Source organism: Symsagittifera roscoffensis, chromosome 1 (assembly GCF_963678635.1).
Source record: "Symsagittifera roscoffensis chromosome 1, txSymRosc1.1, whole genome shotgun sequence".
Lineage (NCBI taxonomy): Eukaryota > Metazoa > Xenacoelomorpha > Acoela > Convolutidae > Symsagittifera > Symsagittifera roscoffensis.
This window is the reverse complement of record NC_087062.1, coordinates 83,978,169-83,987,949: the sequence shown is the minus strand read 5'-3', so window position 1 is coordinate 83,987,949 and position 9,781 is coordinate 83,978,169. Positions and strand designations below refer to the sequence as shown.

Sequence of the window (9,781 nt, the reverse complement as noted above, 5' to 3'; positions counted from 1 at the left end):
GCTTAAGTTTAAAAAAATTGTCTAAAAATTCCAATAATGACCAGTGATTATCGAAAGACCAAAAAATATAAAGATAGATAGTGATTGCTTGATTTTTGTTCTAGTTTTCTTTTTCGTGAAAGCCAGGTTGTTTGGGAGTTATCTTGAAACAAAATAAGAGAGACAATATAATTTTGCTTACTATTTTGACCTTTTTTTTCATAAGATTATTGACAAAGCGGTAATTAAACGATACTAAATGTCAAAGGAAATCTTCAGTTTTTGCGATCACCGGAGAAATCGCTTGGTCGTTATTGGTCAAAGCAATTCTTGTTGGAAACGTTTTACGGGATTTAATTTTTGATGTTGGATTTTTAATGTATTTCATTATTTTTGCACAATCATGACAATCAAAATTGAACTAATTTAACAGCCCCGTATGAGTGAATTCGCTGAAGTGCAATTACAGATGCCAAATTACTTTTAAAAAAATAAATAGATTTTGACGTGCTTTGAGTGAACCGTTCTCCTCTTGAGTTCCGTCTCAACAAACATAATTAAAAAGTTGTTTAACCAATAAAAAGTGCAATAAAAACAGTAATAAAACGGAGGCAGTACAACAGTTTCGAAAATTAAAATCTTGTCAACGGTAACAAAAATTATTATTAATACGGTTTTACTCAGCACAAATCACTGATAAGTAAACACAATTACTAATTGTGTTCAAAATTGACGGAAAATTGACACTAATGACCGAATTATTTCATGCCGCCTGTTAAATCAAAACAAAATTCCCCAAGCGAGGTGTTAAAGTTTTTCTGGACAAACAATTAACTCGGCAAAATTGTCAAAATTTTATCTCGGTTTGCTCCAAAACAAAACATTATTTACATTAAATTACTGTTAAATCACGAAACAAAATTCAGATTTTCAAAAATCATCAATTTTTGGCGGGGCCTAGGAAATTAGACGATAAACACGGATGCTACAAAAACGAAATAAGACGGAATGTTTTTACATGGCATTTTAGACGTCACTGCTATGAAAAGCAAAAAGCCAACAACATTTTTTCTTAACAGTCAAGTTTCACAAATACAAAAAGAACATTAAATGAGAATACATATCAAACAATCAATTAAATGAATAAAAAAATGTCAAATTCAAAAATTATAGCAGAGTTTTGAATTGAATAAATTATGCATAATTAACGTGGTAAAATTTTTGGCCACCGAAATTTAACTGTTGTCTACAAAAAATGTTGTTTTTCTAACGCAATTTGTCGGCAAACAATTTTAATCTCTCTTATTTTCGTCTATTTTCTCACAATTGCTTTTGCAAAAACCTCTAATTTCCTTTTCAGTGCCTCCGTCTAATTTGCTTATCGTCTAATTTCTCAACCCCCACTTTTGGCACTGTTGAACAGTTGAACACATTTTCAGATTCTACACTGTTGTAATTCGGAACTGTTGAAGATCCAAATGATTCATCTGACCGCTAATGCGTGTTATATGACTGCAGCATATCACTCTTCAGTGAATCTCAATTGGCATAACTGTCATTTTTTAAACACCGGTAACTATGCAAAAAATGATCAAAAAAACGAAGAAAAAACTGAGCTCAAGACAACAATATCAGTAGACAATATAAAATATTTTGTAATTTAAAAATCGAAATGTGACTTGGAATTAAGAAAACCATTCCAGGTATAAATACTCTGTTACTTTCTTCTTGAATTTGATGCCCTCTTCAAGTTCAGTTCTCAAAAACTTATTTAACGTTATCATAATGCAATGAAACTTGGCGTGGTGAACAAATCGGGGCTCTTTTTCCTTTTCTTCCCCCCCCTCTGCAAAATTTTACTATGGAAGTTTTGTTCACTTTATCCGAATGTTACAAAAATTGGCATGCGAACTACCTAGGCCTTGACAAACATTTTGGTCTTCATAATTAACCTTCTAAAACCCCTCGTTACACCATAAAATTGACGCGTATGTAAGGTGGGGGGGGGGGGGGGGGGGGGAGGAAAAAGAGCCCAAATCGACAACTGTGAACAAATTTGTTCTTCATACTTCACAGCTTAACATGACGCATTTAGCCGCAATAATACGTAAAACAAAAATCGGTATTTTGAAAAGGGGAACTGGAAAAAAGCCAAGAGCCGAAATTCGGAACAATAATTTTCAAACTGTTGGCATAGCGCAGCCAAGCTAAGCTGAAGCAATCTTACTGCCTGAATTATTTGAGCTTTTTTATCCCTAAGTCGCATGAGCATCATTTTTTTGGTGTAACGGCTAGCTTTTAAGGTTAATGTTTCGCCCAAATACGCTTACCATGGTTTAGTTAGTCTGTATGTCAATAACAATTTGACAACTTTAACTAACATTTTGCTTGAAAATATTATAGGTGGGGGGAGAAGAAAAAGAGCCATTACTTTTAAAAGGTTCCAATTTATTTTTGGAATAAAAAGCACGTGTTAAAATTTAACTATCCGATGTATTCAAACTGGAACCAAATTTAACAGTCAGTAATCTCTAATTTTTGCCGTTTTCATGGCCATTTTTTATCCACAGTTAGGTAATTGACCGTACAGTTTTAGGCAGTGTCTGATGTACCATAGAAAATTGTTCCTACCCTAAAATTCAGTCCTTTCATTCCAGTCGTAAACTGGGGGAATGTTCAAAAACGATTACAGGCATTTGCTCCCAATCGTACCCTAACACGCACCATAGAGTTATATTGTACGCAAGAACTAGAATCTTTGTTTTCAGCTAATAGTTGGATCTACTTAATAATTGCCCTCCCTATGGTATCTATTAAAGAATTGCCACCTCTATAAATAAAAGCAGTAAATTACCACTAGAGTTGTCTGTGTAAAAATCGAACTTATTTGCATTCTGTTTGGTCGAAAATTGGACTAACTTAACCTGCTAAACAATTGCCCCCTTTCTTGAAAGGGGAGTAATTGTTAAATTTATCCTTATAGTTTTTTGTTCTGACTTTCGATTCGAAAGTAACGGAATATTTGTGCTCGGGTGGGTTTTTTTTTCTTCAGACAAGTTTCGACTTTTTAACTAGCCATTTTTGACGGAATTTTTTATATCATTCAAAATTTATTGTTGTCCTGAACTTAAATTTGAAAAGATTTTTTACCTGTGATCTTTTTTCGTAAAGTTATGGGGGGTTTAAAGATTGCCATTTTGGCCAATTTGGGAAAATTAACGCGCGATATACTTCGCGCTATTAACGCTTAAGCCTAGATTTAATCCGTCTAAGAAATCGTTCCAAATTGGTTCAAAGACGCTTATTTCCAATAATTGATTTGTTACAAGGAGCGAAATCTATTCTTTTATAGTTTATATGGCGTGTGGAGGAATAATTTTCAAAGAAAAAATCTCAAATTTTAGATATTTATCTTATTACTGCTCCATAAACCTTAAAGGCAGACAGAACATTCAGGGCATCGCCCTGATACGAGCAGTCTTGTTTACTGTTTTCGATTTACTACTAATAATACCTCTAATTTGAAGAAAAAACTTTTCTTATGAATCAAATTGATTTACCCTAAAGACCAAAAAGTGATTATATAAAAAATAAAAATTTAAAAATAATTTAAGGATTAGGACTTAACTAATGTAATCGGGATTTAACTTAAGTCCTTAATTAAGCTATCCATAGAAAAATGAAGTTTTTGCAGTTTAATGTCAAACTGTTTCTCCCCCTTTTTTGGCCTAACATAGAACATATTTTACTTTTTTAAGTGGAGTTTTTTCTCTCAGTGTAGATTTTTTTTGCATCGGTTAATTATTACATCTGAATACATCTGAACGTTTCAAGCTCATCGAAACACCCCCCCTCCCCTCAAATAAAAAAAAACAAATGGTATTTCTTTTACTTTGCGAAATTTGATTTGACTGAATAAGAAGCAGTTTTCTCCAGAAGCTAAGTGATTTTTATCCCATCTAATCCCGTTTGGGAGAGGATTGTTCATTTGGTCCAAAATTGCTTGCTTTTTTGGACCAACAGGAAACAAATTCGTGGAGCGATCAAATATTGTTGTCTGAAATTCAAATTTTCGCGATTAAATCCAAGCTATTTAAGATAAAATCAATTTTTTGTACTAGGAACTCAATCGGGAACGCTTTTTGGGCGTAACTACTTATTCCGCCCAAAAATCATAATTTCAACATCTTGAGCTGAATTTATTTTGCTTCAATTTGATTGGCTAGAATCAATCAGTCAAATTTCTGCACCATCTCAAAATGTTTTTTTTCTCAAAATTTTAAGTCTAATTATAAATAAGACGAATTAGTCAAAAAATTAGAAGGCTTAGCAAACTATTGAAAATAATTTCAAATAGGCTGCAGATTTTGAATCAAGCTCAACAAAAAGAAAAAACTCCAATAAAAAAGACACCTTCTAATCTGCTCAAGTATTGGCCTTCTTAGAAATCAGTTAATGGAAAAAATGATCGCATTTGTTTGAACCTTGCCCATCAGTGCAATCAATGTTTTGTTCACTGCATTTATACATTGAAATTTACAAAATTACAATATTAAGAAATGTGGGCGGAAAAAACAAAAAGACCAATTTTATCATCAAATGCATATCATAAACTAATTGGTAACCATAAATATCTGGTGAAAACTTATTTTTTGTCTAATCTGAAAATGAGAAAATGCTGATTGAAATCAATTTACATCACCATGCTGTATACTTCAACAATTTCGGAATTTTGAAAACAGTTTTCACCAAGATTTAAACGTCAATTTTATGCATTAAGCCATCCAAGAAATTGCTGAAGGTTGATTGGCTGAAAAAGAATACTTTCAGTTAAATGAAGTGTCCCTCTCTAAATTGATTTAGGGGTAAATTGGGAGCCACAACGGAACTGATTACCTATATAGCCTGCAAAATTCATTTCCGAGTAAACGAAAGAATTTGCTTCGAAGATTAGAATTTTCTTTTGATAGGCAAAATCGTGTTTGCTTCTTTGTAGCCAAAAATTTCCGATGCACTCAAAACCGAAAATGGATCGTTGAAAAAAAAGAGATTTTTGTATCATATATTATGAAAAAGTTTTCTCCTTTTATAGTTCCCACCATCAAATAAATTACAGACCTTCAAAATACAAAAACAAAATGACAATGACGAAGGGGGGTTGTTTTCAAACAATTTAAAAAATTGATCGATCTTTTTTTGGGATCGAATGAATTTGAGCTATCCCGAAACTCTATTAAGATATGATTTTTGACAAAACTTTGAGCGACAAGCACACGGCTTAAACACTTCCTCAGAAAACTTGATATTGCGTACTAAAGTAGGGTATTTGTTAAGAAAAATGATCCCTCCGTAAAATTTTCATCGTTAGGTTTGTAATTAAGTTTTCTCTGAAATAGACTTACAAAAAAATCACCAGAAAAACTTGATGACAAATTTTAAAAATTTTTGTCTGACTTTTGCAGGGGACCATTGCTAGTTTTACTGGACCATAATTCCAAGCGAGGTTTTGAACGGGGCCATACTTCTAAACGAGAAACCAAAAAAGTCGCTCTTTTATTGCTAACTAATTTCATACAAGCAAAGCTATTACACAAAGAAAATATTTTTGATTTTTTGAATTTTTTGTAAGCTTAGTTTTGGGAACAATTTAAAATATTTTATTTGCCTGAATAAAAATTGTCCGAATTCAAGGCGAATTTTACTTTGTTTTGTGGTTAACTATCTTAGTAAATTTTTAGTTTTTTGGCATCCGACAAAGCAGTTGTCTAGATATGAAACTGATCACTTGGTCCGTTTTTGTTCCGAACTTTAGAGAAAGTGAGGAATATGTATGCTAGGGGTGGTTTTTTTTCACTCAGACCATTTTTAGAATCTACTTGCACCAGACTAAAGTGCTGCTTGGCTGCTGGAATACGACTTTAATATTTTGTTTCAATTTTCGAATAAATTATGCGTGGCAATTATTCCGCAACATCCAGGGCTTTGCCTTGATACGAACAGTCTTGTTTCATTCCAATGCCATAGCCAACTACAAAAAACTATAGAAACTCAAGTAAGACCTCGGAAACTTGACTTTTTTTTAAAAAAAAAAGAGTAAGTCAAACAAAAAAATATTTCTAAAAGTTGGGAGTAATTCGGTTGTCTCCTATTTTTCCAAGCTCTTTTGATTGTTTTTTGAGACTGCTGCTTCAAATTTTCGATCGCTGTTTTTCTCTCTACTTACAAAGTTATAATCAGTATGTTTATGCATTTTTACGCATTCATGTATACCTTAGGGTTCATTTGGGAAACTCAATCGGCCAATCGGCGGTTTCAAATTCAGGACCAAGTTAACAACATCCCTTCTAAAGCAATTTAGGGGGCAGGATGGTAATTTAGTTCAAAGCTGGATTTTTCAGCCAATCAGAGTAGGGCATTTTTTACGCAGCGCTGAGCCAAAATATTCCAAATTAAATGTTGGGGGGCAGGGGGGGGGGGGGGGGGGGAGATCTTAAACTTGATCCCAAACTCAATGTACACTTTTTCTTTGCTACTGAACTTTCAAATAAAACACCTTATAATCTCTCTTTATCTTCAATTATTTTCTGCATTTGCTTGAAGCATCAATTTCTCAACATGCTTGAATGTTTCTAGCCACGGACACAGTTATAGAGGTGAACATGATTTAATAAGTTATAACTATATATAACTTGAACATTTACTGTATTCATTGGTAAGTACACTTGGTAAGCAGCAAAAAGTCTGATATACTTTCTGCTCGTAAACTTTTAATATACATCGCCGTATGTGTTTTTTTTGCAGAAAAAAAAACATTTGTTAATACCTTGCTGAGGAAACGGGAAAGTAATAATTATACCTTTTTCACCAAGATTTCAACCAACTAGCGATGGAATAAAATTATTGCTAAAACTATAGAATTCGCTTCCATGTTTTAGACTAAACTTCCTTTCAAAACAACAAGGAAACAAAATTTTAAGAATATGCGTTATTCTGAACTGGTTGAGAAGCTGACAGTTTTGATTTCATAAACATTTACTTAACTTGTAAGAATTTTTAAGATCCTTTCTCTCGTCAGAAGTTTTCAACAGAAACTTAAACAAAATGGTTTCAAATTCAGCAGTGGTAACTCAGCCAAGTTCCATGTCAACAAAACGTTCGACCGTTTATTCAAACGAAAACTTTCACAAAAACCTGAAAAGCACAGTAAACTGTCATTGAAATTGATCACGGAATTGTAGTTTTTCACGCTCGATTTACACCACCTGTTTTTTGTATTCATTTTCCAAAATTATGCATGTTTATTGCTTAATTTACTTTTTTTCTTCATTTGGGCCATAAAGGCTTAACAGGTTTGCGCCATTATTTATGAACCGGAACACATTTTTGAGGCACTAACGCGTTGGACAATACCTGTATTGTACACATCACTTGAATTTCGCTTATAGACCACATTTATTGATTGCAGTTAGTTCAAATACATTCCTCAAATTAAAATCCATTTTGAAATTATTGGATTTTCACTCTTATACTGTTATTTGTGCGTGTAGGATGGCTGTATTCTCAAACAGCAGTATAGCGAGCGGACGTTCGGAGTCCATTGTCACCGCATCTAACGGTCACTTAGTTACCAAATCCTCGTCGCCTACTTTGATGACTCACCATTCGCATGCGACAGCAGAAGAATACACGAACTGTCAGATGCGTGACAATAGCGTGAGTCACGAGATGGGGGCAATGAAAGACCACGGGGGATTAAGAGGGGAGAAGATGAGGGGGAGGAGGCCAAGTCCCTGTTTGACGACTAGTCCAGTCACTGTGTGTGAGTGTGGGCACGAGACTAAACCTAGACTCCTAACACAGACCACGTGTAAGTTTTCGGCTCTTTTCCAGTCCTCCTTGATTTGTTCTGAAGTTTTTTTTTTACAAAAGACTACTTCAAATATATTTTATGAATAAAACTGTAATAAAACATTTCAGCGTGAACAAGTGAATGAATTTTTCAACATTTCTTACATGTAAATGGCAGCATGAAGAACGCTTAGATAACTTTATATTGTAATTTTATGAGGGGTTGGAAACGGAAGCTGGAAAGGAGCGAAATTTTTAATAACTGTTATGTAAGATGCTGTTTTTTCCATTGGAGTCATAACTACAAAAAAAAAACTTAAGAAATAATAAGAGAGAAATACTTTGAACTCCATCATAATCACATGCTACTAGTAAAATAAACTAGTAAACTACTAGAAAAAATTAGGCGCAATTCAATATTTTACTCTGAAAAGCGCCTGTTTTCAATGTCCATTCTGGGCAATATTTCCTTCAAAATTCATTAAAATTTTCATATAGACCAAGAGCAAAAGATCTGGTTTCAATAACTTACCAAGGTAATTCGGGTCTGAAAAAGCCAGTTTTCCTCTTCTGCACTAAGTTTTCACTTCACGTGAAAAAGTAAGAAATGTCCGAGTTAAGTAAAGTGTTCACTCAGATTGTTCCCATTTTTTCGTCTAGAGTGTTTCACGTCGCATGAACAATTTATTTTTTCTCCGCTTGTTCAAGAAAGAAATCACTACGATGCAAACATTGTGCAGATGAGGAGGTCTGGCTTTTTCAGACCCAGATCACTTTAGTAAGTCTTTGAAACCAAGTTTTGATAACTTCATAGAGGATGGCTCTGATCATTTGCTCTTGGTCTATGTAAAACTTTTACTGAATTTCGAAAGAAATGTTGTCCAAAATGGACATTGAAAACACTAGTGTAATTCAATTTGGTTAATGGTTATTTGTATTAAACTTTTCGGTATGGGTCTAGATATTTCCTTGCATTTTGCGGATGCTGCAATTCACAACAGTCCAAAACAAATTTTTCTTTACCGGATTTCTGATGCTATCAAATTTTGAAAGCTTGAAACAATTTTTCTAAGTCAATTTTTTTGTTGTTGATAAAAGTTTATTTAAATTGACTCAGTAGCTGTGTCATAAACTAGAAGTTCATATTTTTTAATATTCCGACTTTCGATACGAAAGTAACGAAATATTTGTGCTCGGGGTGGGTTTTTTTCTTCAGAAAAATTTAGACTTTTTAACTAGCCATTTTTGACGGAATATTTTTATATCATTAAAAAATATTGTTGTCCTGAGCTTAAATTTAAAAAGATACTTCACCTGTGATCATTTTTTGTAAAGTTATGGGGGTTTAAAGATTAACATTTTGGCCAATTTGGGACAATTAACGCGCGATATATTTCGCGCTATTAACGCGTAAGCGGAGATTTAATCCGTCTTAGAAATCGTTCCAAATTGGTTGAAGGAAGCTTATTTGCCACAATACAATCGATTTGTTAGTAGAAGGGAAATTTATCACTTTGTACTTTATATGGCGTGTGGGGGGATGATTTTCACAAAAAATCTCAAATTTTTTTTCAAAAGTTTTTTTCGTTTTAATTTCTTTTTTTTTTCAATATATATCTTTTTGATGTTATTACTCCTTCATAGACCTTTAAAGGCAGTCGGAACATTCAGGGCTTCGCCCTGATACGAGTAATTTTGTTGAATTTGGTATTGCAATTGCGCAACCTTAGCGGTTGTGTTTTACTGGAAAATTTTTTCACCCTGAAGATCAAGCATATAATGTATTCGGATGTATATTTTATTTTCTTTAACGCAAGTTCAGGTGCCAGTTCAGTCGGTGCATATACGAAACAGTCCAATACAAATTAGTCCCAAAAATCATGTAATGGAGGAAAAAAACAGTCCAATACAAAACAGTTCGCTTTAAGGTCGCCAGTGGGCGCGCTACGCATGC

The 9,781-nt window shown here is 33.6% G+C and overlaps 2 protein-coding genes across 2 annotated transcripts in view; both read left to right on the top strand.

Annotated features, from left to right (window-relative positions):
* Nucleotides 1–9,781, top strand: part of LOC134851282 (uncharacterized) — a 534,247-nt gene that overhangs the window by 290,123 nt on the left and 234,343 nt on the right. The window lies entirely within an intron of this gene.
* The window catches only part of LOC134851307 (potassium channel subfamily K member 2-like), a 34,495-nt gene that overhangs the window by 2,902 nt on the left and 21,812 nt on the right, over nucleotides 1–9,781 (top strand). The window contains exon 2 of the mRNA XM_063867333.1: nucleotides 7,527–7,846. Within this exon, the coding sequence (XP_063723403.1) occupies nucleotides 7,528–7,846 (319 nt within the window). The 5' untranslated portion in view covers nucleotide 7,527. The remainder of the gene's footprint in view (nucleotides 1–7,526; nucleotides 7,847–9,781) is intronic.